Below are 26,275 nucleotides of genomic sequence, written 5' to 3'. Positions count from 1 at the left end.
CAAGATGCCCCGACCCGTAAAATTACTCAATAACACGTAACCCAATCGCAATTCGCGGCCTTAAGTTAAACAGGGACGAATTCCATTATTCAATCCACGGTGGACACCACATTGGCAAATTTTCTATGCAAATCTGCAGAAAACGACGCAACCATGTAGACGATCTCACGAACGAAGCCCTAATTTCCTCCCATCATTTTTTGTTGGAATTTCATGCAATTAAATTTTAATCTCCCCATTTTCCGGCAAAAATCAATTTTTAAAATATTTTTTATTTAAATTCGAAGCTGTTCGAATTACAGTTTATAGTTGAAGCAAGACAGGAATTTGAGCTGTTGCGTAGCTGAGTTGACAGTCATTCAGATTTGTGGAGCTGTGTTTCATTTTAGCGGTAATCTCTGTTATTAAAAATAATTCCAGCTTTCTTAGTTTGTTGATTCATTTGATGTGTGTTTGTGTTGCCCATTTTTTAACTGTGGACAATATTATATGTCGTGAATATTTTTCATATGTCTCTGCATGCGTGAGTTTGTTGTGTATATTTTCTGATTTGGGTTTATAAACTGAGGATTTCAATGCATGATATTTATTTCACTTGAGGATTTGGTGTTACTCATCAGGACATACGAGATAAGCTTTTGCCATTGCTAGAGTTTTACATGATTTCCATCTATATTATTGTTAAATTCCCCACGTCATCTGTATTAAGTACTTGAGAGTTGTATATATATACTTCAATATCTAGCCCTAAGCTGGCTTTCGATAATAAGTCAGGTACAACTCTCAATCTTAACAATTATTCATTTATGGAATACACGGTAGCATGTTATATGCGTGTTAACTTTATTTTGTATCAAAATAATTTGTTGTAATTTTCAAGCAAGGATATATAATGGTTTAATTGTGTGAAAACCGGATCAATATGATGATATAGGAGGAATTGGTGAGGCTTAAAACATGGGGAATGGTGAGGTGGACAAGTCCTCCAAGGAGGGGAAGGAAGCAAAGGATCCAAAGACACATTTACAGGTCTGTAGTCTTGTTTAGGGCTCTTGGTTTCATCAATTAAGTACTTCTTCTTGATCATCGAAATTAGTTCTCATCTTTTTTCTTTTTTTGAGTTTCTAGGAGCACAGTTCGGCTGGCTCTGGCATGGTTGCTGCTGATTGGTCTGGCTTCCAGGTTACAAAATTTTTCAAGATACATATGTTTTTCCTCATTAACACTAATATTGGTAGTTATAACGCAATAATTTTGGTTATGCAGGCATATTCCCCTATGCCTCCACATGGGTTCTTGGCATCAAGTCCGCAGTCTCACCCGTACATGTGGGGTGTCCAGGTATTAGATTTTTCACTTTGTTTGGTTTGATAATCTAGTGAAGTAGATATTATGGCATTGTGATGATTAATAAGCTTGCAAGAAATGCACCGCATTTTTCTAGTGATGAAAATGAGGTAACTTTTAACAAATACAAAAAAAGATAACAAAATCCAATTTTTCCAACACCTGAAGTCTGAACTAGGTGAAGTTTAAAATATCTCGACACTACTTTACTCTAATGGGATTTGAACATAGCTCTTTGTAAAAGATCTTTGTTAAAGGAAAATTTTAAGTTGTCGGAGGCACGACTCTCTATATGGTGATGTCTCATCATGAAATTTTACCATGATTTCTTGAGATTCCAGCTAGTTTAGGCATACAAAGGACTTTTATGGTTCTTGTAGTAGACTATAGCACTTGTTGCCTGGACAGCTTGTGAAATTTAGGACAAATAAAACCTTGTTGTCACAGGTAAGGTAAATCCGTATCATGGCCATAAAATGAGTTTCTCTTGCTAATTATCAACTTCGGAGAAACGGTTTTTGGTTTGGGCATTGACTGGTGGTTGAACATAAGTGCTTGATTTAGAGACGGTATAAGTAGTCTGTGAAAGATCTGTCGAAGAAGATCCACTGAATTTAGAGAAAATGATTCCTTGATCCAGAGTATTTATGAACCAGGATAAGGTTGAAAAGGAGAGAATGAAGACCCATATTTGGAGCTGAAAGAACATTTAAGCTTAATTACATAATTTTGCAATGATGAAGCCTAAACAAGTTCATCCCGTGCATGATGTGTACAAACACGTTCATCACTGAACTAACATCCCTTCCTGAACTAAATCTTCCTAATACTGTCTGTATTTTTCTTTTTGCTTTTTTCTTTTTTCTTTTTTTGCTGAGCCTAAATGAGTGAAAAGCTCTGATGCTATTAGAATCTGGACTTGAATAAATCTTCTAGTTACTCTTGTTTTCTTTAGTTTTGTTCCAAATTGCTTGACATTCATATCTCTTCTGCAATATGCAGCAATTCATTCCACCCTACGGAACTCAACCTCATCCATATGTTACGATGTACCCGTATGGGCACCCAACCATGGCTCAGGTAGTCTCATAATTTTCTTCAATTGCATTGCTAAGATTCTATTCCTCTCCATAATTGCCCGAATCCTGCCCTTGTATTTGAACCTGCTCAGGGATCATATCCATTCAGTCCTTTTGCTATGCCTTCTCCAAATGGTGTTGCTGAAGGCACTGTAAGTTATTATGGCCTCCATACATTTTGTTACTCTTGTAAATAGCAAGTTTTGAACTTATCAAAGAATGATTTTCAAATGTTCATTAAAGGGCAACTCGACTGGAAACATGGAGGTGGATGGAAAGTCGTTTGAAAAGGAAAAACTGCCAATCAAAAGATCTAGAGAAAATTTAGGCAGTTTAAATATGATTACAGGGAAGAACAACGAACCTGGAAAAACTGCTGGTGCATCTGTAAATGGTTTGCATTCTAAAAGGTATGGTGAATAAATGAACGAATTTTGTAAGGTGCCATGTAAATTTCATCATGCATTTTGTGGAGTACGAAAGCACAAATATCAATAATTTGTACCTGTTCTCATTATTGGGGAGATCATGGAGACAGACTTTGATATAATGTTTAAATGTCCTATTTAACAGTTTTTTTTGCTTTGCTTTGTTGAGCTCTTGTGAATTCCTCAACTTTTACATGGTTGATGTACTACAGAGTTTTTTTTGGCTTGTTTTTCTCGGCTTGAAGGATCATCACATCAGCATAATTTCTCATGTTTTACTCATTATTCAATCTCTTTGTTTGCTTATACATGCTATATCATTTTGTTTTCTTATCAGCACAGAGTTGTGTGCATGAGTAAACATGTTTGTCTGCTGTTGAACACTGTTTTTCATTTGATTTTCTAACTGTTGTGCTGATAAAACTTCGCAGTACCGAGAATGCTAGTGAAGGTTCAAGTGAAGGGAGTGATGCTAATTTTCAAACTGTAAGTAGCACGGCACAACATATATGTTATATGATTAAGAATCACATGCATGGAATTGATACTGTTGGTAGACATTACTTAAGTAGTTGACGGATTGACACACACATTTTCTTAGGTAAATATAGTTGAGATTCTTCACGATCAGATATTCGAGATCATATGAATTTTTTCAAGCAAGAGTAATTTTTTATTTTTAAATAACATGGGTAATGAACAATGACTGGAAATATTGTAGTTGGATTCTATAAGCAAAGGAAGTAATCCATCTTCTTTGTTTTACCTCGTTATTGTTATAAAATGGAAGGCAAGAAAGCATGAAAGGAATAACAGAAGTCTACAAATTATGCTTAGAATTTGTTCCATTCATATTTGAGTTGGTTTTTAGAACTCTGAGAAAATCACTCATTATTATCTGTTGATTTGGATTTGGCAAGGAAAATTAGATGACTAAATTTATTGTCATGGCTTATGTTAGTTCTGAATGTACGGAAAAGCTTGCTAGTGGTCCTCATTATTTCTAGCAATCAGGTTCTATGGTTTAGCCTTACTGAAGGATTTATCCCATCTAGCAAGATTAAGCAGATAGTAGGGATATGTTTGGTTTCATGCAACTGTCTCTCTCATGGCCTAATAAACCGATATGTTCGAAAGCTTATGAATGGAGTTTCATTTAATAAATTTCACATGGCAAAGATGTGTTGTCTCTGATTCTATTAACTGTGTGCAATCTCCTTAGCAAAGCGGTCCTTGTGCTCTAAAAAGTTTGTAAGCGCAAAGTATGCTCAAATAATGAGATCACTCCCACTCATTAGCTTCTTCCGAGCCTTGTTTCATTACTTTTACAGGATTCCGGAGAGAAGATTGGTGGCCAGCAAGATTCAGGTGCTGTTCTAAGAGTTTTTACTTCTACTGCTGGCTATTTCTGGTTTCGAGTTTTTGACTTCAAGCCTTATCATGATGTCGTGATACAGCTGAACTATCTCAAAATGGCAATGCTGCTCGCATTTCTCAGAATGGGGGACTGGCTACACCTCACCCTATGGCCATTGTGCCAGCGGCAGGGGCTGTGAGTGGTATTCCTGGTCCAACCACTAACTTAAATATTGGAATGGATTATTGGGCTGCTGCAGCATCATCATCTCCTATTCCTGCAATTGGGGGAAACACTCTTACTACTCCAGTCGCAGGAGGAGTGGTCAATACTGGATCACGAGACAACTCCCTGTCACAGCTCTGGATGCAGGTTCTCCTTCCCTTTATTGGAGTTCACTTTTCTTCCTGTTCTTTTACATTTGATTTGATTTCGTCTGCACATTGATCATCTATATGTTTTTCGTGAGTCAGGATGACAGGGACCTCAAAAGACAGAGAAGAAAGCAGTCTAACCGGGAATCTGCTCGTCGATCCCGATTACGCAAGCAGGTTCATAGTTATTAGTTACTCCCCCCTACTGTTCTTGATTAATCAGGCACCGATTTATCTAATGATGTCTCTTACTTTCATTCACGAATTTTAGGCAGAATGTGATGAATTGGCGAGTCGAGCGGAAGCATTAAACGAAGAAAATGCATCTCTTAGAGCAGAATTGGCTCGTATAAGGAGTGAGTACGAGCAAATTTTTGCTCAGAATGCATCTCTGAAGGTATTTTTAGTATACCAGTTATCTATCATACTATTCGTGCGATATTCTGTCTACCTGTGTGAGCAACTGCTATAAGAAAGCTCCTAAGACTGGTCTGTCTTGTTAGTACTCGGCTTCATTGTATTAGTCTGCCTCGCAGGATATTTCTGGATATGTGATTCGTTTTTGTGATAGTTTGATGGTAATGTATTCATATTCTAGTAAATTTTCCACTTGAATTTACTCAAGTTTTGAGTATCAGTTGTGCGTGATGTTCCACTAGTGAGTAACCAAATTTGGTCTTACAGGAGAGACTTGGTGAACACCCAGATCAAGATGATCCGAGATGCAGACAGGATGATACACATTCTCATGATTCATGAAGAGTCAGTGATAAATTTTGTTGCTGTCTTATTGCAGATTGAATCCCTGTTGCTTGACCTATTAAAACCAGTGAGTGAATCCCCAATTTTAGATTGTATGTAGTTATAAATTTACTAGAGCTGGTCATTTTAGTCTCGGAACCTGCATCAGATGACTTCTGATGCTTGATTCAGCCAATCTTTCATGGTCCACTGTAGGTAGAGCTGGCGAGTCTCTAGAGTCCAGATCTCCTCTATTCCATTCGACATTTCTGTGCTCCTATGTATAGATGAATGATAAATATTCATTCTCACATTCTAAGAAGTATTTTTTGAGCATATAGATATGTAACAAGAGCACAACACCAATTCAAACAGAAGATTTGAAGGGGTATTTGCCTTAATGTCGTGAATGCTATCTTGGTTTGAACATGCCAAACGCTTAGGCATTCTATATTTCATCATATATAAACTAATTATATGTGATCCAAATCTAGTTAGCTATGGTTATATCATGAGCTACGAAGAAAGGGTTTTAAATTATGATTTTTTTCCCTCGAGTTTTGAAAGTGCTTTTAATGAGATAGGTTTTAAATTATGATTTTATGGTTTGATTTCTGATGGAGTAATTTTTTTATGGGATTAATTGTCGAATATGTATAACAATATACTCAACTATCCTACCCGATCAACATTGAAGGTGTTTCCAAAGTTGTAAGAATGATGGACATCAGACGAGTAATTCAGGGTTTTTTTAAAAAATAATATAAAAAAATTCAAATATTACAAAGCTAGTGCATTGTGGAAAGTTTACAAAATAGTGCAATCCAGAGAAGTCTGCTGCGGATTCTTTTTTATATAAAAATGCAAAACGATTTTGAAGGGGAAAAAAAGAGAGAAAGGAACCGTACAAAAAAGCAACCGGACAGGTGGAGCGCAAAGAAAAAACTAAAAGAAGAAAAGATTGATAGTTGTGGTAGAGACTAATCATGGAAAAGAGGTTCGAGAAGAGAAGTAGATGTAGTCATAGGGGTGGTACCGAACTACCGTATCGTATACCGTACCGAAAATATCGGTATGGAATTTTTTCATACCGATACCGATACCGAAAATTCGGTATAGCCGAATATGGAAAAATTTCATACCGATACCGTACCGACACCGAAAATTTTGCCGGTATACCGAAAAAATGTCGGCATACCGAAAACATTTTCGGTATGCCGACATTTTTTCGGTATACCGGACTTAAATTTTAAAAAAAATAATAATAAAAAATTATTTTCGATACCGAAATACCGAAAAAAAAATATTTCATACCGATACCGATACCGAACATTTCGGTACAGGTAAATGTTCGGTATACCGATTTTTTCGGTAAGTTCGGTATTTTTTCGGTACGGTTTTTCGATATTTCGGTATTTCGATATTTCGGTATTTTTCCCACCCCTAGATGTAGAGACTAATCATGGAGAACATCAACTTCTCTTCTAGTGGCTGTAGGCTTTGATAGTTGAAGTAACAAGTCAAGCAGGCAGGAACAAGCACATGACAAAATTGCAAGAATATATATATTTTTTGCTCAACCCCGATGTGATAATGAAAGTACCAATTCCCGAAGTAGATGATGGAAATATGGAATCAACAATAACACATGACGCTCAAACAATCCGCTCCAATTCCCTAGCATAACTTAGAGTCTGGTTTATAAGCTGCAACGACGGAATTTCCTTGCAAGGAGTGGATTCCTTTGTTTTTTGGAAATACACAAACCCATTCTTCGTCTCCCACTCCGGATGCTCCTGAAAAATTTCAATATCAAAATGATCATCAGTGTGGCTGAGATACACGAGCAATTCAACCTAGTCTGGAGCAGTTTGTCGAGAAAATCACTTCTCCACAGGATATATGTTCATGGGAATACCCTAACGAGGAACTTTTCCCGATAGACGTACGAAAGGACCCGAGCACATAAACATTGAAAGTTCAAGAACTTAAATAACAGATGAAGAATTGCTACTCTTGGTTGAAATATATTTACATTAAAAAGAACCTCGGGTGGGGAATAAGCAGTGAACCAAGAACTTTACCTCCTTTACATATTCAAATAATTCTTGATCTGAAGAAAACAGCAGCATTTTCCGCGCATCATATACTGAGAGGCACTCATAAGCCTTTTCGCTACATCCAGCAATCTCATCCCTACCAGTAAAAACCAAGTTTCAAGTTCCAAAACCAAGAAGAGATTCATTTTAACATGATGGACAAAGCACATTGAGAACAAGGAGTGACTGGTGAAACTGAGAATGAAAACAAAGCCCACAGCCACGAGAAGAGATGTAGACGTAGAGACTAATAATGGAAAATAGGATTCAGCAAGTGTGTTAAATAAAACAGCTGTCTTGTTCTATCTAATTGCAGTCTACGACCATAGGTCCGTAACAAAAAGAAATGCCTGTGTACTATCAATGCAATATAAGATGGCAAAACATAGACAGTACTGGTAATATACCTTTAATTATGATGAACAACACTACTCCTGCATAATCAGGAAATCATACCTGACTGTCTTTGCCAGTAAGTCAAGGAAATAAACATATGTTTCATGAGGTACAGTCTGCCTAGCATTCAAAACACGGTTGTATGCTCCTTCCATGAAAGATTGCTCCAATTCAACTGCGTGCTTGATGCAAGAATTCTCTAGAGCACCAGGAGAAAGCAACTCCAACTCAGTATGGAATTCTGCTATTCGGTTTTGTACAAGGAGTCTCAGAAGGTTGAGGCCTAAAATAGGATACTCCTGAGGTGATGGGGGAAGACGACCACTGTTCAGAAATTCGGAAAACAAGTCAAAACCAATCTGTAAAAGATAAAATTGTTCCAAATTCCTTCATACATATAAATTTCAACAAAAAATAGAATACGAAAGCACAAAACTGGTCAGTTTCCCCAGATACAGACTAACCACACTAACATTGTTTATTGTCAAAAAGTGCAATGAAACTGTGCCTCAAAGAATGTAAACTTTAAACATATTAAACCCATCATTAACAGGATCGATTCGTAAGAGGCAGATTACTTTATTTACATAATTAATATCTGCATATTTACAAAGTCACATTCGTGGAAATCGAAGAACAAACATGCTAATAAAGAGCTTGCTAAATTATTCATGATCGGTGAACCGAAACTAGAGTAAAAAAAATATAGCCCAACAAGTTTAAAACTGATTTCTCACCCATTATTCACTAAGCAATTTAACATGTAATAGATTTTTTTCTGAAAGGATGGGTAAAACAGGTTACCGGGCATCCATATAGTAAGGTTTCAGTTGGAAAAAATCCCTCTCAAAAGCATCCTGATCCTCAATCTTTACGCTCAGAACAACAGCATGCTCATATATGTCCCCTAAATATGGTTAAACTTGAAGGCATTCAGAAGGAACCTTGCAGGTAAAACAAGATACACTTACTTGCTATTGTCAATTCACGAATCTCATTAGGTGTTGCTTCAAATAATGGAGGTAGACTCTTATATCCTGTCAATGAAACCTGAAATAAAACATACCCCACCAATGTTAACGTCAATTAATTCCAAAGAAACAATGCTTCTCATTGTACATCATAGCCCATCCATCCAAGTTAAAACTAAAGGAAGTTATCTTCCTCACATTCCAACTTTGAAATTACTGAGCATATGATCGTGCGCCAAAACTTGTCAGCTGAAAGCAACTAGGAAAAAGTCAGTATATGGTAAATTTGTTCATCGATCGCAGCCTCTATGCTTATGTTTCAAATAGAAAATCGCCGATGGGAGGACGATGGAGGCTGCTCCTTTCACATGGTGAAAAACTTCATAAAACCAGACATGATATGATGACAAATCGAACCAATATCAGAGGAGTCCAAATTTACGTCCAGATTCACATTAACATCAGAATATTACATTAATTAACTGTAAAATAATCAACCCAGAAAAATATCAAGATCTAATTTTTTTCGTAATAATTTTTTACCAAAAGTTCCAATATACCGGTCGAACGACCCCGAGTTTGTCACAATAATTTCAAAGTTTCACCAACACAGTGTCAATTGACAAAAAAAGAAAAAGAAAAAGAAAAAGTGGATGAATTCAGAAATTCGAAGCTTCACCTTGAGCTGCGAGAGGAGTTTCGTACAAGTATCGAAATCCTTCCGCACGAACGCGGCTTTGAATCTCTCAAACACTTGTGACAGCTCTGTGAACTTCGGATCCATCAAATTTCTTAAAAAATTTGTGTGAATGTTTTTCTATTGAAGAATTTGGAACGATACTCTTCTTTCTGCACAAGAAAGCTAGCGCAAGAAAAGAATGGGCGTGCGGGGGGCGGGGCGAATCGAATTTGACCCGTTATTCATAACCCAGGTTCGTTGGTTCGAGACTCATACCAGGAAACACATGGATGTAATCGAGTCGATCCGAGCCGAACTCTTGAATGTTTGAGCTTGATTCGTTTATAATCGAGCCGAGCTCGAACTTTATTTAACGAATATATGCATGGCTCACGAGCTTATTCAAACCTTTATCGAGCCTAAACAAGCTTAATAAATATGAATTATACATTTAAATTTTCATTAAATTAATTAAAAAGTAAATTGTATATTTAAAGAAAAATATATTATTCTTATTAAAATTTGTAAATTTATTATTATAATAAATAAATTTAATAAATTTTTCTATATATTTCATAAATAATATGCAAAATTAATAAATCAAATATCAAAACTATTATTTTTTCATCTAAAAGATTACTCATGAACTTACCAACGAATATGTTTACGAGCTAACGAGCCAAATACTGTAAAGCTTGAGTTTGGTTTGTTTGTCTTAACGAGCCTCATTAAACGAGCTCAAACGACCTTTTATCGAACCGAGCTTCGAATAGCTCACAAACGGTTTGGTTCGTTTACATCCCCAAGGAAACATATATAAAAAAAAAAAAAACAAAGAAATATATTAAAGTTTTAAGTTAAAATACATTTTCTATCCTTCATATATTAAATCACCTTTTCAAATACTTCTCAATGTTCAAATCCCAACACGCACATGATGTCGGTATATGGTTATCTTAGGATCAGTGTGCTAGTCGATTCAACGGAAAAATAAACATATAATTTAGACAAGAACAGCAGGAAAAAAAAAAACCTTTATTATTAGCACGAGATTCGGAAAATAAGCACAAGATTACAGGTTTATTCCTTGATACATAACGAATTTGCTCTCTCAGATGAATCTATACAAGAGCAGCAGGAGCCTACGTACGTTCTTCATGATGCCAGATATCTTCTCGTTCTAAGTAATACATCCCCGTGAAAATGTATACCTCAGTATATATGGAGAAAAACTTGAAAATGGACCGATTTCTGTCAGATTCTTTTAAGGCTTGAATGGTGCAAACACGACCACAGAATTGTGCCCGCCAAAGCCGAATGAGTTGGATATAGCTGCAGGGATTTGGATTTCAAGATTTTTGTAAAGATATAGGTGGTGGAAAATGAGCAAATGTTTGGCGCATAGGGCAGCAGAGGGGACAGGCGGCAGCCCTCCGCCGATGCTGCCAATGGTGCAGAGCTAAGGATAAGATCACGTACCGATATTTACTTCATGTTGTTTCTTTATATTTGGGACAGTGTCTATTGTGACTTCAGGTTCCAAATCCTAATTGGAGATAGAGTGTAATTTAGGACAAAATATGACCAGGACAAAAGGTGCGTAAACTTTTATCAAAGTAGTAGTGTTTTCTAGCTTTACGTATTGATTGATTGTAGGATGTAACCAGCCCGTGTTGATTGCTTGAATGGTGACTATTGCTTCAATTCCTGCCGCGGCTCCCAGGCCATGTCCAATCATCGACTGAATCAAGAAATTACAAAAATATAAAAATGCAGTCGGCTGAAAATAAAGATTATTTCATGGTACGTACATGGATAGTTACAATAAAACATTTCATGTGTCAGTCCCGGCAGCAGCATGAATATCTGTCATTTACTTTCATACTAAAATATATATTGCAAAAGATTTTCACCTTGGTACCATTCATCTTGATCTCGGAGGTATCCTTAAAGACTTCCTTGATGGCATTGACTTCAGCAAGATCTCCCGCTAGAGTTGATGTTGCATGAGCATTCACATAGTTAATCTGAAATTTGCAAATTTCAGATCTCTATAGTCAAGAATCAGATTAATTCAATCTTCATCAAAATACCATATAGTGATCACCTCTTCGGGGGCAACCCCTGCATCTTTCAAACTCTTGACTATGCAAGACGAGACCCCAAGTCCATCTGAACGAGGATCGGTCATGTGGTGAGCATCACAGGTTACAGCACCTCCCAAGTATTCAGCAATAATATTCGCTCCTCGTTTCATTGCATGATCCAAGCTTTCCATGATCTGAACAAGACAATTTTATAATCCATGAAATTAATAAGTGATCCTTTTAAGAATAAGTTGCAACTTCTGACTGATACTCTGTGAAAACGAGCAGTGGCGCACAAGGTAATGGAAAAATTGACTATATTCAACATACATGAAGGTGCCAAAAAAAACTGAGTTCTTACCAGTACACCGGCACCTTCACCGATAACAAAACCATCACGGTTTTTGTCCCATGGTCTTGAAGCCTTCTGTGGTTCATCATTTCTTTGAGACAATGCTCTACAAGCAATGAAACCTCCAACTCCACTAGGTATAATCGGAGCTTCAGTCCCTCCAGCTACCATTATATCTGCCTCTCCTCTTCTAATATGATTTGCTGCAGCGTAGAAGCAGTAATTTGCTGTAGCGCAAGCAGTTGAAATAGAGTAATTTGGCCCCATTAAACCGGTATCTATAGCCAATAATGCCGACCCCATGTTGGAGATCGAATAAGGAATAAAGAAAGGAGACATTTTCTTATAACCCTTCACTACCAAGGATTCAATTCCAGAACTAAATGCAGAAATGCCACCAATCCCTGATCCCACGACCACTCCTATTCTCGTCCTGTCCATCTGTGACAAATGGAGGATAAATGTTACACAAGTCACTAGCAGAACATGGCAATTGGGCCATTATATAGCTTATTTGAATTTCATAATTTCTACGAGCTATATGTTAAGTACAGTGAACAGAACTCTTGACAATACTCACAGTTTCAAGAACTTGTTTCCCGAGGTTAGCATCGTCAAGGGCTTTCTTGCCAGCAACCAAACAATATCTCCAGCAATCATCCAGGCGTCGATCATTTTTTCCATCAATGTAGTCTGTTGAAGAGAAACCACGGATCTGGCCTCCGAATCTAACAGTGTACTCTGAAGCATCGAACCGGTCTATAGGAGAGATGCCACTTGTTCCTTCAAGAAGTTTATTGTAGAATGTATCAATATCGCTTCCAAAAACCGAGACAAGACCCATTCCAGTTATGACAATCCTTTTCTTTGGATCCGTTTCTCTTTTGGGAGCTGAAGTTTTTGGAGAAGCCACAGCCTTAATTCTTCCGCATCTTGCTGCGGAGGGGGCATAAATTCGATCAACAATTCAAACTGTGATGCAAAAGTGCTACGAATAATAGCATGGTTGAGTTGTTTTCAAAAATATTTGATACCAGTTATTCTATGTCATAAATTTGTTTTTTACGGAACAATATAGGCACCGATACATACAACATCAATCTCAAGATTGAAGAAACATATGAACATGTCCATCTTCTGCCAGAAAGAAGCATATTTCAAAATCTAAACAGTCATTTGAAATCTAGGAATTGTGTGGTATGATTCTATTATTTTCATGGTGCCTCAAACACTTCACTAATCAAGAGTAACACAGGGAAATTCAAAGGAACTGAAGCTCATGATTCTATTATTTTCATGGTGGCTCAAACACTTCACTAATCAAGAGTAACACAGGGAAATTCAAAGGAACTGAAGCTCAAGAGACTACGACTGATAATTCCTTTTCCAAGCATAAAATTTCAAATCAAAATATATGAGATCGAGACAATAATACAACACGAATGAAGAAAGCATTAGCATATATCATCAAAAGTACCAATCACAGGTTACTTGGCTAATGGAAGCTTGAAGAACTCCATGAAAATGTTCAAACCAGCAAAAACCCGCATCAATACAATGATAATATAATCAAAATTACCAGAAGTGGAAGTAAACCCCTTAGCCTCTAACTTATTTAACCCCATCTGCAAAGTGTCAGTAGCTTTAAGCCCATTATACTGAAAAAAAGGAACACCATTTCTCCCTGATTCTTGACTCTTCTTGCAGACCAAACCAGAAGAAGACGCAAAAGCATTGACTGAGGCCATTATTTTCCCCGATCTAAACCCAAAACAGAACCACCTCAAACCAAAGTTACGAATTGGCAGTTATAATATAAGGAAAACAACCCAATAAAGTGGTTGTTTGAAGGAGTTCACGATGAAGGTTTCTTGGGTTTTCTTGGATACTGAATTTTGTATTGGAGAATCCGCAGCCTCTGTTAAAGAACAAATGCGACGATTACTGCAATTTTTCTCTAGGAAATGCGTTGTAGAGCAAGATCTTTATTATCTTTCACATGCCTACAACATTTATGACACGTTCTTCAGTTTTATGGGGATCGACATGCAATACAAGTAAAGACTCCCAACACCAATCATTTCGAAAAACATACTGTAAAATGTAGTTGTTGGGTTATTAAAACAGATGAATATTTAAATTGCAGTTTATTTAGTTGCCGAAATTGCGGTACGCGGCCCTAAGTCAAATAAAGGAAATTGGTTGGCCACTCTATGTAACATGTATGAGCTGCTTACGCTAATTAATGCCATGCTTGTCGTTAACATTTAACTACTATCCAACTACTTTTTTCCTAATACTCGTCGCCAATTAATGCGTCCAATTAATTCGCTACATTTCCATGTTTTCAATCAATTTATGATTTCACGGATGAATCCAAGAGAAATCTTTATTGGTTTTATCTTCCATTTTTTATGAAGAGAATGAATCTTTTTTCTTCGAAGGATCTGAAAAAGATGGATTTGGAATTCCTGTGGGAATGATTTGAAAGATCCAAAACCAAAAATGTTGGTATTTGCTAGCAACAACATAATGGAGACAGTCAATCAATATAGATTGATCTGAAATCTGATTCAAATCCAATATAGTATCTATTGGTACATAAGAAATATATTGACAGTCTCCAATAGACAATTTCTATGGGGCATAGGCATCTCAAAAAGTAACGAAGGCGTGCAAAGGTTTCCTCGGGCTAGACGGAGATTGGCCCTCGAGTGCAAAAGCAGAAGGGAGCTTGACTGCAAGACCCACCCGTCGAGCAGGGACGAAAGTCGACCTTAGTAATTCTATTATCATTTTCAATTGGATGATCCATTAATCCAACTAGTACTAAATTAATCGAATTAACTTTTCGATGATGTATTATTTCATCAAGATTCAATCCAAACCAAGATGATATTTTCTTGTTCATGAATATGTCTCGTTCATCTTTTTAGGTTTCTGCTCTACTCTGGGTAAAGATCTGCCCGATATTGATTTGCACATATAAGACAAATCTTTTGATCACCATTTTTTATGACTTTTTTTCAATTAATTTAAAATCTTTCACCAAGTATTTAGTTTGAGATTCAATTGTTTCCCAAATAGGATATCTTTACAAATAACAAAGAGGAATTATTTTTCATACGCGCAGTAATCGTAGATATATTACCAATTGAGTTTTTTTTATAAACAGAGCCTGTATTTTTCATTTTTTAGTCCAACCAAAGCCAACCATAAATTATTCTAACTGATAATAGTACTATGAACCCCCCCAAACAATGGATCTAATTGCATGCACTTCACGCTCCAATTTTTTGATAATTCCATTTTTATTTATTGGGCGAAACAGAGGATATCTCGGCCGGGGAAGAGAACGGACAAATCCCATATGACCCTGTATTTCTGACAAGTCGCACTATACGTCAACCCAATATGCATCTTTCTCTCCAGGAATTCAGAAAGGTACTTTTAGAACACCAATAGGCATGAATTAAAATAAAAAAGAATTAAATACTCTATTTCACTTTGACATGAAAACTTAACAATATGGTTTTATTGTCTTTATAATATTGGCTTTATCATAATTAATTTTATCCATATATTAGCAAAATTCAAAAATAAAAACAAAATAAATAACAAATAAGTTCTTTTGAAGATAAATTAAGGATGGACGCGTTTAATAATTGAAAATGATATCAACCCCCCGTTGCGTATTGGTGCTTATCGAGTATAGAATATACCTGCTTCTCTTTGTTCCTACGAAGAGAATTGTTCAATTATTATGAACAAAATTGAATAAATATTAACCTAACGCTTCCCTTGTTAGGAAATAATTCCTTGAACAAGGGAGGTCCATAGGATAGTCATAGTATAGTCTTTTACAATGCAATAAAGTTACGCATGTCCGTTTTTCTTTGCGAAAGGGTTATTTTCCATGGGTTTGCTTGGTATCGTGTTCATACCATTGTATTGAATGATCCCGGCCGGTTTCTTTCCGTTCATATAATGCATACAGCTCTTGTTGCTGGTTGGCGGGCTCAATGGCTCTGTATGAATTAGCAGTTTTTTATCCTCCTGACTATGTTCTTGATCCAATGTGGAGACAAGTAATTTCCATTACTGATGAGCAAATATTCTTAGACAGCGATCTAATCAATGCTGGATAAACAAATAAGCTAGCAGCCATTGACGTTTTCCCAAAATTTTTCTCAAACTTCTTTGCTCCGATTGATAATAAATAAAACTCAAATAATTAATAAAAAGAACTTTTTTAACTTATTATTCCAGAAATCAATCCAACAAACTCTGACAAAGTATTTTTTGATTGGATGGGAATGAATGAAAAAATGTTGAAGTAAGATCTATGAATTATCCCATGCTTCACCAGCCAAACAGACAAACAATCCTGTATCTTTTTTTATCTCCAGCATTTTTATTTAGAATATTTCAAATTTTCAATCCAATCAAATTCATTGGAAAGATTCGAAATCAACAAAGGAAAAAGCATGTGGACCTGGCCCATTGAATTATGACTATATCCGCTATTTTGGGAAGAAATTTTGTTATGTTCGAGCAAGCAAAAATGGCATGGTTACGGGAGTTTATCCATCGCGTATAAACTAAAATAAAGATGTTGCGGAGACCGGATTTGAATTCGTGACCTCAAGGTTATGAGCCTTGCGAGCTACCAAACTGCTCTACCCCGCGCTGAAGAGAAAAAGTCAAAACTTACAGACAAATAAGGATTGAATATGCCCATTTGCCATACAAATAGAATAGCCCATTTATACAAAATAGTAAAGAGGCAGCCCTTATATGATCATTGACCATATAAATGAATTGAAATGTTAATCCTTACCAACTGGATCTTGTTGCTCCCGACAACAGACATATATGATATGAATCAATTATTGAATCTTGCACAAAAAATTCAAGCTCGACATCCCTACGCGGTTTCCCATAGTCGAGCACGACATCTTTTGATAACAATTTCTACGAAGAAGTTGTTGATTTTTATGTTTTTTTACTTATTCTTAATTTTTATTTTTATGTTGTCAAAAATTAATCTTAATCCTTAAACTTTAGATTTTTTTACTAATTTAATCAATTTTCATGGTCATTGTTGATATAAAACTATATGTGTCAGCATCACAACAACACTACGTCGGTGCTACGTCAGACACAAAAAAAACGAAGTTTATTTTTTAGAAAAACATAAACCACATAATTAACCCAAAATATAAATCTTCTAATTTAAATGAGTAAGATAAGTTAAAGATCGATTTGATTTTTATATTTAAATATGCTTCAATCAATTTTTTTCTATAGGAACTATAATTTGTCCCTTCTAAAACAAGTTACAAACAAAACAAACCAAAAACAATTCACAAATACGAAATTACAAATCACACCCCATAATATAAAATAAAACACAAAATACAAGTGAACATCAAATACATGCGGGGCATTGGACCAATCCATTCTCATTACAAACCCCACACCTTTCTTTCTTGCCCTCCACCACAATCTTGCAGCTTCCTCCACACTCCAGACATGGCACAAACCTGGCGCCGCCGCAGCCTTCGCAACTCAGCCTACCCACACCCCTCTCCACACGTGCCCATTTCAGTATCCTTGGGAGCCGACCCGTTTCGTTCAAGTGCACAACTTCCTCCACTCCTCCCAGGTATCTCCCCTTCACGAACACCCTCGGAACACTAACTCCGTCGCCTAATAATTCCTTCAGTTCGTTCAGGAATCCACCGTGTAACGATATGTCGCGCTCGTCGAACACGATCATGTGTGTCTCCATTAGTGTCCTGACTATGTTGCAGTCCTCGTACGTGCGCCGGACGCCGCCTAAAGATGTCGTGTAGAGGACGACAGAGTCGGCTCCGTCGGGAGGGCATTTCTCTTCGAAGTCGGCTAAGGGATCCCGCTTGACAAAACCCGCGGCCTTGCCTTCCTTTTCTCGCTCTAATTTGTCTCTTTTTATGAAAATGTTGTCCTTCAGTGACTTGGGAACATCTAGATTATTGATCCGGTTTCGTGAGTCGATCCGTGGGTCGGTCTTTGTTGTTTCGAATTTCTTCAATTCCGCAACTCGCTTGGATTCAGCGGGTTGTGATTCTTTTGGAGAGATTTTAGCTTCAAGCTCTTCGAGCGTATGAAAAGTCAAGCTCTTAGGTGGTACTGATTCTCCCTTGGCGGCGGGGCAATCTTGAGCCGGTGGCGTATGATCGACTGGTTTCAGGCTGGCCTGAAGTACAGGGACGGAGTTGAGCTTGGGCTTGAGATCCTCCAGTGCCTTGCTGACCTCTTCCCACGTGCGAGGTGCATCTTCAATGGCGTTGAGCTTCTCTAGAATGGGGGCTGGCAACAGTGAGGTCTGCTTCCAATCATCCTGTGGCTCGCATGACTTGAGCCACGGTTCTTCGATGGCGTTGATGTCGAAGACGGCGAAGCTGGACAACGGAGGACGGTAGACACCGGCGGCAGCGACTGTCGATGCTTTTGGATGAGGTGCACCCCATGGTAGGGAAAGTGATAAGATTGGAGAGATGGAAGATTATGGGTGTGCATGAATAATAAGAATGAATTATGATTTTACGTGGTTATGAATATATTTGGGCTCCGATAAATGTGTGGTGTTTATTTTGGGTAATGGACCCATTTGGGAAAAAAGCCAATTTTGTGATTGTGGATAACATCGTCACACGTCCAAATGTCTCATCAAATTATTCGGAGGGGAATTGCCAAAATAAACTCCTTATTCATATAGTTCTTTGAAATAATTGCTCTTAATATCTGTATTTTTCTATTAAGTTTGACGTGGTTAAAGTAACTAATTTTAATGTCAAGATCTGTTTTAATAATTATATATATTAATAAAATGTTAAAATCTTAATGAAAGTTATATGTAGTTCATCGGATAGAGTCATTGTTTCCTGGAGTTTAGGTTATATGTTCAATTTTTACTAAAATCGTTTTTTTATTTTTTTATTTTTCAATTTATTTTTTAATTTATATAACAAAATTACAGTGTAGTCCCTCACTATTTCTTATAATTATATTTTGATCCTCATTTAAATATAAATAAAATGAATTATAAAAAATATTATACAAGCACGCAACGCGTGCGTCGGTATATTAGTATTTAATAATATTTATGATATTATCCCCTTTTTAATTTAAAAAATACAAAATTCTATAATAATAAACTAGGAAATAATTGTTGCTGACATAAAAATATGAGTAGATTTCTTGAGACGGTCTCACGAATCTTTGTTTGTGAGACGAGTCAACCTTACCAATATTCACAATAAAAAGTAATATTTTTAGTATAAAAAGTAATATTTTTTTCTGAATAATCCAAACAAGATATCTGTCTCACAAAATTCGACTCGTGAGATCGTCTCACACAAGTTTTTGCATTAAAATATTAAGCATTGTTGTCCGATTGGAACAAGGAGAACATTAATCAAGAACGACTAACAAAATAGCTCATTCCTTGGAGTAGACACAACTTTGAATATCAGAAAGCAATTCATATTATTTTGAACAATGTCGTAAAATTCGATTTGATGATAATCAAAACATATATATAATTTCTTAATTTATTTCAAATTCACCTAATTTACATGTATAATGATAATCGAAAGTTGGACTGTTGGTTTGTACCAAATTCAATTCACACACTTGAAGATCTAACCCAAAAACCTATTTTATCATAAAGGGGTAGATAGAATAAAAAGGAAGAAATGCGATCACAGAGTGAGAAAGAAAATCAATAATTTCCACATCTTTCGATCCAGTCCAGTGAAAGTGCAACCAAAAGAATCCCTATGTGTTCGTCTCTTGGCTGCTGCCCAGTAACAAGACGAGGAATGGAGCCGTTTTCTGACCCTACGCCGCGGTTAGAATATAAAAGTATTGTTCTTCTGTTGGTCGTAAGCATTTTAGTATCACTGATTTGCCTTTCATTTGAATGATCTGAGCATGGTTTTTTTTCATGAATTGTTAATATTATTACTTTTGATTTTGTTCATGAAGATTTGAATTACAAATTTTGAGCTCCTGATTTTGCTGCTGATGTCATGATGAAGCATGTATTATAGATTTAGTGGGTGATTTTGTAGTCTATGCATGCAAGGTGAGTGAGCCCGAGAATAGACAACGGGTTTCTTTCCTAATCCTCAGTCGAAGACCAAGTAACCTCGATTTATTCGACCTAAATATGCACGTATAATGTTCTTACCCAAATAAAAGTAAACTTCGAAGTTCTTTTTTAGTTGAGGGCAGGCACAGTGCCCATCGCCGAACTGGTCGCTTCCAGGTACTAATGCATGCCAGTATGCTATCCTTCAAAATCGTTCGAAATCGTTTGATCTGGGTTTTCTCATGTAGTTTGAATGCATATTCTGTTAAATTAGTCTAGGGTAATTTTACACATCATATGTCTGTGATGTATCATGAAATGATACAAATGATGTGATCTGATGGATGTTTGAGGATAACTTATATATAGCATAGGTTGGTTAATCAGTTATATCTCCTCGAAAACATCTATAAAATGCATGTTGGAAGCTGACTATTATCAAACTTCTTGAGTAGACAAAGAAATCTGAAGATGGTTTGTGGAGCCTTTTACATCCCGAAGGAGAGAGGGTCCAATCCTCGAGGGGATGATGCTCACTTCATATTTGAGGAGAAACAAACAATTGGTGTGGCAGATGGTGTAGGAAGCTGGAGTGAGAAAGGTGTTGATGCTGGAGAATATGCTCGAAAGCTGATGTCCAATTTTTTTGTAGTGCTTGGAAACTATCCTACCGAGGAAAGTAATCATAATTTTAATCTTAAACACATATTGAATGAAGCATACTTGAAGACTAAGGTTCCAGGATCCTCCACAGCTTGCATATTAACACTCAAAAACAATGTGAGGTTTTGTTTTGTTCACTATTTCAGGTTTTATATTATTCTCTTTGCAACTTGAAGCTCCTTTCTTGGTTTCTTATTTTAGGTAATGTAATGGCATTTGTGTATTATCTCATTGAGTGTACAGTCCTTGCATGCTGTTAATGTGGGAGATAGTGGATTCTTGTTATTAAGAGATGGAGAAGAGTTCTATAAGTCACCGATCCAGACTAGTCGCTTCAATTGTCCGTGTCAGCTTGGAAAATGTGCATCTACACCGAGTGTGGCTCAGGTATTTGCATTATTTGCGGTTTTGTAAAATACTTTTTCAATGTTAAGATAATCTAAATGTTTGAGATCAGTCCAGCTAATAGATCGAATCAGGCTCGGTTTCAACAACTACCATCTTTTTCACACGTTTGTTTTCTTAATTATCTTGCGTTATGATTATCATCAATTGACAGGTTTCTGAAATGCCGGTACAAGCAGGGGACGTTATTATACTAGGCACTGATGGCCTATTCGATAACTTGTTCACAAAAGATATCAGGGACGTTGCTAACTTCTTAGGAGGGGCAGGAGCAGATCCAGATCAAGTTGCGAGAAGCATTTCCGAACATGCTTATTATAATTCCATTGATAAATCTGCTTTTAACTCCCTTCACAGAAGCGTCTCTGAGAAATGGTATGACATATTTTGGTGGAAAGAAAGATGATATTACCGTGGTCGTTGCTTTCGTTGTTAGTAAATAGTTTGGTTCCTTTCACAGATGAGTATGAAAAAGGGTGATTTGGATTATGGATAAACTTAGAATTGCACAAAATATTTGCATTTGGCCCTTATGTACATATAATTCTATGTACTCTGTCATTATGTATGCGATAAAGTGCATTACGCCCCGATCTTTTGATGTTTTGATGTGATAAAATTCTCGGATACACTCATTTCTAGGGGTGGGACGGTACGGTATACCATACCAAATTACGATACCGTATACCGTACCGTAAATACCGGTATGAAATTTTTTCATACCGATACCGATACCGAAAATTCGATATACCGCATATTCGGTGTACTGAACTTTCGATATGAAAAAGTTCATACCGGATACCGTACCGACACCGAAAATTTGTCGGTATACCGACATTTTTCCGGTAGACCGAAAACATTTTCGGTATACCGAAATTTTTACCGAAAATGTTTTCGGTATATTGAACTTAAATTTTAAAAAATAATAATAATAAAAATTATTTTCGGTATTTCGGTATATACCGAAATACTGAAAATAATATAATTCCGTACCGATACCGATACCGAAAATTTCGGTACGGTATGATTTCGGTATCTCGATTTTTTCGGTAATTTCGGTATTTTTTCGTTACGGTATTTCGGTATTTCGTCCCACCCCTACTCATTTCAGGAACTTTTACTCGTTTGTGAGAGTTTTCTTTCATAATATAAAAATAAAATGTAACTTAAATTAAATAAACAATTGTTTAAGTTAATTTCACTTACTTTTTTATTGTTGTTACTTGAACCAATTTTATAAAAAGTTATTGAATAAGTTTATAAAAATATCCACAAATACACCTTGATTCTATAAGAAATTATTTTTTAAAAAAATATGTACTATTCTAAAAATACGATTCGTTATGTTCTGCACGCGTCAAGTTTTTTGTGGGGGTTGTGAACTAAAGTTTGCCTCTTTTAGTAAATGTTATATTATATAGGTATTGGCTTGAATTCCCTTGATCAATTATCATTATCTGTTTCTTTTTCCAATTTTCTAAAATATTTCTTTCTTTAAACAGTGGTACTGCACATAGATTTTTTTGTGCAATCATTATTTAAGTTTACTAAAACATTCTTTTATTTCTATTAAGAAAATTTTTAACTTTTGCCCGACCCACTACGAAGTATGAACATAAGATAACAACATATGCCGTATAAATTACAGAAAAAGAGCTTCAATTCCACAGGTTCTTACAATATAAAAAAAATGGTAAAGGAAACAAAAGCTTCAAAAAGTCGAACATCTTCCATTTAGCCGGGGAGATGCCATGCCATTCAGTAAAACTTATATTTTTCGGAGGAATTTACATATGAATTTTGAAGTTCTTTTTATTATGAGAGAGACAATTCTTCTATTTGTCCCCTACTTCTCTAAGCATTCTCATCGTGATGCCCCCCCAGCCTCTTATCCATGCGGAAGAAGCTGCAAACCAACTCCATGAAATAACAATGCTGAAGTATGATGGTGCACCATGTACCACCTTCCACGGTGGAATTCATAAATATTAGTTACATTAAATGCCTCAGCATCCAGGTCAATGCAAGCATTCATTGATACCCAAGCCATATCTGTCACCACCCGAGTTTTGACATCTCGAATATGGAAATCAGCGACATTCTCCCAGCTAAAGGCTAGCTGCCAGCTTTCCATGACCGCGTTGTAACTGCAAAAGGAGTTTGAAAAAAGCTTAATGAGAGACTAACAGGCTGAAGCAAATAGTTGACAAAAACCCTTCCGTGCTCCATGATTCTCAAATCAGAGTCTCTTGCTGGCACCACATTTTAACCACCTTCAAACATGTAGAAAAGACGATCACCCTTGGTTTATGTCAACCAATCATAATCTTTCAGGACTCCATATCCACGGGGTTAAGCACATAATAGCATGAAGTTAAAAAGCCAGTGAGTCAAGGAAGCAAGCAGACTAAATATCATTGAAGAGGATTTAGAACTCTATTCTCTAGAACTAAAAATACCGTCATAATTTTCACCATATAATCAGGGTGGCAAAAAGAGTGAATTAGTACACTTTAGGTAAGGATGTGACTTAACCAAGAATCAAATCAAGAAACAAGGAAAGAAGGGGACAATAATGAGTAGCAGTTATATTTTACCTGAAGGAAGTTCTGTTACCTAAGGAAGTATCTGTTAATCAGTCTCAAGGGGATAATAATGAGTAGCAATTATATTTTACCTAAGGAAGTATCTGTTAATCAATCTCAAGTTCTATAAAATTTCATCAAAATTTTCAAAATAGAGACCTTAAAGAGCAATAGAAGATTAAACAGAGAATTTAGATTTCAAATGCCAAACTATGAGTCCAAAGGCCAGGTGTGATAAATAAATCTATAAACTCCAAAATAGAAAAAGCTGAAAAATTTCGTGGATGGATAGGAAGCCACACACCCACTAAATGACTCGCCATTTGCATGAAAACACTTCACATAATCCGCATTGAGCCAAAATAGAGCCATATCTGGAAGTGCTCTGTCTCTCACTATTCTAAAAAACTCCAAATTGATGTTTACAATGGCTCTTGTGGCTGCATAATAGGCTTTCCATCCATTGGGTGGTGTCACGTTATCTTGCTCCATAGTGAAATCCTAGGCCATGAAGGGTCAAGCAACAGATTCAGCAATGATCACAATTTCAAACATAAACGGAAATCTTCTTTGCTTCTTTCTAATTTACTGTATCAAATGGCCCACCTAATCCTGATTCCAACCCAACTATGAGAAATGGTGAACAAAGAGAATCTTACAGATCGGTTCTCATGCATCCTAAACAAATTAAAGAAGAATCTGTAACCAACTTAAAGTTGAAAAAAAAAAAATCATCCAAATGTTGCTTACCAAATCTCCTGCATGTATTATTTACAAACAACTGCTCAAGTTCACGGCTGCATTCCTAGTGACCAGTCGTGTGAACTGATGCTACTTCAAAACAAATTAAGAATTTTCAACTCCATAGTTATGTGCAAAGACAAGGCATGCTACAATGCTACCATTGGAAGTAAAGTAACAAAACTTCCGCGAAAACTCGACCACCCGCTAGGTAAGCCAAACTGATCCAAAGAATCACTTCAAATTCAATACCTAAAAGAACTAACATTGCTTCGTGGAGCAAAGGTTCAATTTTATTTTTATTTTTATTTTTACAAAATTGAAATAACATAAACCTTATGAAATAGGGCCTTCCATGCGTTATCATCATTGGCAGCTTCACGCATGCGCGAATTCGTCATGGAGAGCCTACAGAGGCTCGGGTAGTCCAAGTAACTCAGCACATGCGTCGTGATCTCCGGCACCAACTGCTCCATCATCGACACCCCAGTCTGCCTCTCCGCCGCAATCTCCCCATTCTCACTCCCATTCAAAAGCGCCATCATTTCAGCACCGCCACCACTTTTGCTCTCCTTGGTGGCACGTGCGCAATCACTCCAATTATTCAATTCAGACTTGGTCGATTATAATTTCCCCTCGCGGCAAAGAAGCAGGAGAAGGTCACCGCTGCGGGCACGAAGGACGACGAGCAATAGCTTGCGAAGGAAATTCTATAAATAGCAAACTCCATTCATAGGAAATGAAATTAAATAAAAATTACAAAAGGGCTTGCGGTAATTTCCCCAATTCATGAAACGGACCAAAGATACAAGCAAGAGACTGTCGGTCTTTACCACATCCACACCTTAATAAAGGGTTTAGAGCGTGACTGATAAAATCAGAAAGAAGGGAAATTGTTAGGCAGGGCGGACGAAACGGAAGGTGAAACGGAGCGTTTAAGGTGGTGAAATAATTGAATATTTGATCAATAAACACGATTGTGATTCTTTCTTTTCAAAATTTTTAAGGATTTGCATGAAATTATATTAGTACATTGAATAACGTAGTTAAATATAATACGTAAACTATTGATAGGTTGGAACTTTTAAAAATATATAATATTTAAATAAAATTATAAAAAAAAGCTCATATTGAAAGTCTTTATCACGATTTTGTAATAAATAATTTCACAACATTAAAAAAAAAAAAGCTCATATTGAAAGTCTAACATTAATACTAGATTTACTCGGTGCGAATAGGAAGATCATTCTCATTCCCACACGAACTTAGTCTCGTGTCTTCTGGCCGCCATTTTCTTGATACTCTTAATCATCGCCGCATTCATCGTCTATTTCTCGGTTTTCAAGCCCAGAGACCCAGAACTCACCGTCAACGCCGTCCAACTTCCCGCATTCTCCGCCGCTAACTCAACCGTCAGCTTCACTTTCTTTCAGTACGTAACCATCAGCAACCCCAACCGCGCCTCCTTCACTCACTACGACAGCTCGCTGCAGCTGCTTTACGCCCGAAGTCAGGTGGGTTTGCTGTTTATACCCGCCGGGAAGATCTCCGGAGGCAAGAGTCAGTACATGGCAGCCAGATTTTCCGTCAGGTCCTTCCCGCTGTCGGCTCCTGTGCAGCAACATGTACATATTGGTTTTGGGTTCGGGCCTGGCATGGAGGTGGAAACTAGGCTTGAGATGGCGGGTCGGGTTCGTTTTCTGCATTTCTTTACACATCGGGTGGAGGCCAGGGCTGAGTGTAGGGTAGCCATTGGAGTTAACGATGGATCTGTTCTGGGCTTTCACTGTTAGGCGCTCATATCTGTAGACTCTGTTAGAGATGGAGGTCG

General features: G+C 36.8%; 5 protein-coding genes and 1 pseudogene across 11 annotated transcripts; 2 read left to right on the top strand and 4 right to left on the bottom strand.

Annotated features, from left to right (window-relative positions):
• Positions 1 to 72: 72 nt before the first annotated feature.
• On the top strand, positions 73 to 5,755 carry LOC142552250 (bZIP transcription factor 16-like). The gene is made up of 13 exons (XM_075661959.1): positions 73 to 391; positions 935 to 1,029; positions 1,129 to 1,182; positions 1,267 to 1,341; positions 2,350 to 2,427; positions 2,519 to 2,578; positions 2,670 to 2,836; positions 3,286 to 3,340; positions 4,186 to 4,222; positions 4,312 to 4,583; positions 4,685 to 4,762; positions 4,857 to 4,982; positions 5,270 to 5,755. Exons 2-13 carry the CDS (start codon positions 958 to 960, stop codon positions 5,342 to 5,344), a joined length of 1,149 nt encoding a protein of 382 aa, XP_075518074.1. The 5' UTR covers positions 73 to 391; positions 935 to 957; the 3' UTR covers positions 5,345 to 5,755.
• Positions 5,756 to 6,869: 1,114 nt separating this feature from the next.
• LOC142552249 (26S proteasome non-ATPase regulatory subunit 8 homolog A-like) lies at positions 6,870 to 9,687 on the bottom strand. Its single transcript, XM_075661958.1, has 6 exons — positions 9,472 to 9,687; positions 8,793 to 8,871; positions 8,626 to 8,728; positions 7,882 to 8,145; positions 7,411 to 7,522; positions 6,870 to 7,122 (listed from the first exon to the last, which is right to left on the bottom strand). The coding sequence occupies exons 1-6, from the start codon at positions 9,574 to 9,576 to the stop codon at positions 6,982 to 6,984; spliced, it is 804 nt and encodes a 267-aa protein (XP_075518073.1). The 5' UTR covers positions 9,577 to 9,687; the 3' UTR covers positions 6,870 to 6,981.
• Positions 9,688 to 10,494: 807 nt separating this feature from the next.
• Positions 10,495 to 13,971, bottom strand: LOC142552248 (3-oxoacyl-[acyl-carrier-protein] synthase I, chloroplastic-like). Its single transcript, XM_075661957.1, has 8 exons — positions 13,490 to 13,971; positions 12,491 to 12,846; positions 11,920 to 12,351; positions 11,579 to 11,752; positions 11,385 to 11,498; positions 11,111 to 11,212; positions 10,951 to 11,017; positions 10,495 to 10,803 (listed from the first exon to the last, which is right to left on the bottom strand). The coding sequence occupies exons 1-8, from the start codon at positions 13,656 to 13,658 to the stop codon at positions 10,736 to 10,738; spliced, it is 1,482 nt and encodes a 493-aa protein (XP_075518072.1). The 5' UTR covers positions 13,659 to 13,971; the 3' UTR covers positions 10,495 to 10,735.
• A 3,188-nt stretch (positions 13,972 to 17,159) lies between these two features.
• Positions 17,160 to 18,440, bottom strand: LOC142552247 (uncharacterized; annotated as a pseudogene).
• A 1,072-nt stretch (positions 18,441 to 19,512) lies between these two features.
• Positions 19,513 to 21,746, top strand: LOC142552246 (putative protein phosphatase 2C 80). 7 transcript variants are annotated; one of them, XM_075661955.1, is made up of 5 exons: positions 19,534 to 19,807; positions 20,031 to 20,227; positions 20,503 to 20,830; positions 20,957 to 21,100; positions 21,273 to 21,746. In XM_075661955.1, the coding sequence occupies exons 3-5, from the start codon at positions 20,522 to 20,524 to the stop codon at positions 21,522 to 21,524; spliced, it is 705 nt and encodes a 234-aa protein (XP_075518070.1). In that variant the 5' UTR covers positions 19,534 to 19,807; positions 20,031 to 20,227; positions 20,503 to 20,521; the 3' UTR covers positions 21,525 to 21,746. The 7 variants fall into 7 exon arrangements, 6 of the variants coding, with proteins under 6 accessions (XP_075518066.1, XP_075518070.1, XP_075518069.1 ...); XM_075661954.1 differs by having other exon boundaries at positions 19,945 to 20,227; positions 20,506 to 20,830; XM_075661952.1 differs by having other exon boundaries at positions 19,945 to 20,227.
• Positions 21,747 to 22,770: 1,024 nt separating this feature from the next.
• On the bottom strand, positions 22,771 to 25,435 carry LOC142552245 (F-box protein SKIP8-like). Its single transcript, XM_075661949.1, has 3 exons — positions 24,780 to 25,435; positions 24,008 to 24,204; positions 22,771 to 23,265 (listed from the first exon to the last, which is right to left on the bottom strand). The coding sequence occupies exons 1-3, from the start codon at positions 24,987 to 24,989 to the stop codon at positions 23,007 to 23,009; spliced, it is 666 nt and encodes a 221-aa protein (XP_075518064.1). The 5' UTR covers positions 24,990 to 25,435; the 3' UTR covers positions 22,771 to 23,006.
• Positions 25,436 to 26,275: the final 840 nt, after the last annotated feature.

Source organism: Primulina tabacum, chromosome 7, assembly GCF_025594145.1.
Source record: "Primulina tabacum isolate GXHZ01 chromosome 7, ASM2559414v2, whole genome shotgun sequence".
NCBI classification, from domain to species: Eukaryota; Viridiplantae; Streptophyta; class Magnoliopsida; order Lamiales; family Gesneriaceae; genus Primulina; species Primulina tabacum.
This window is presented reverse-complemented; position numbering and strand designations above follow the sequence as displayed.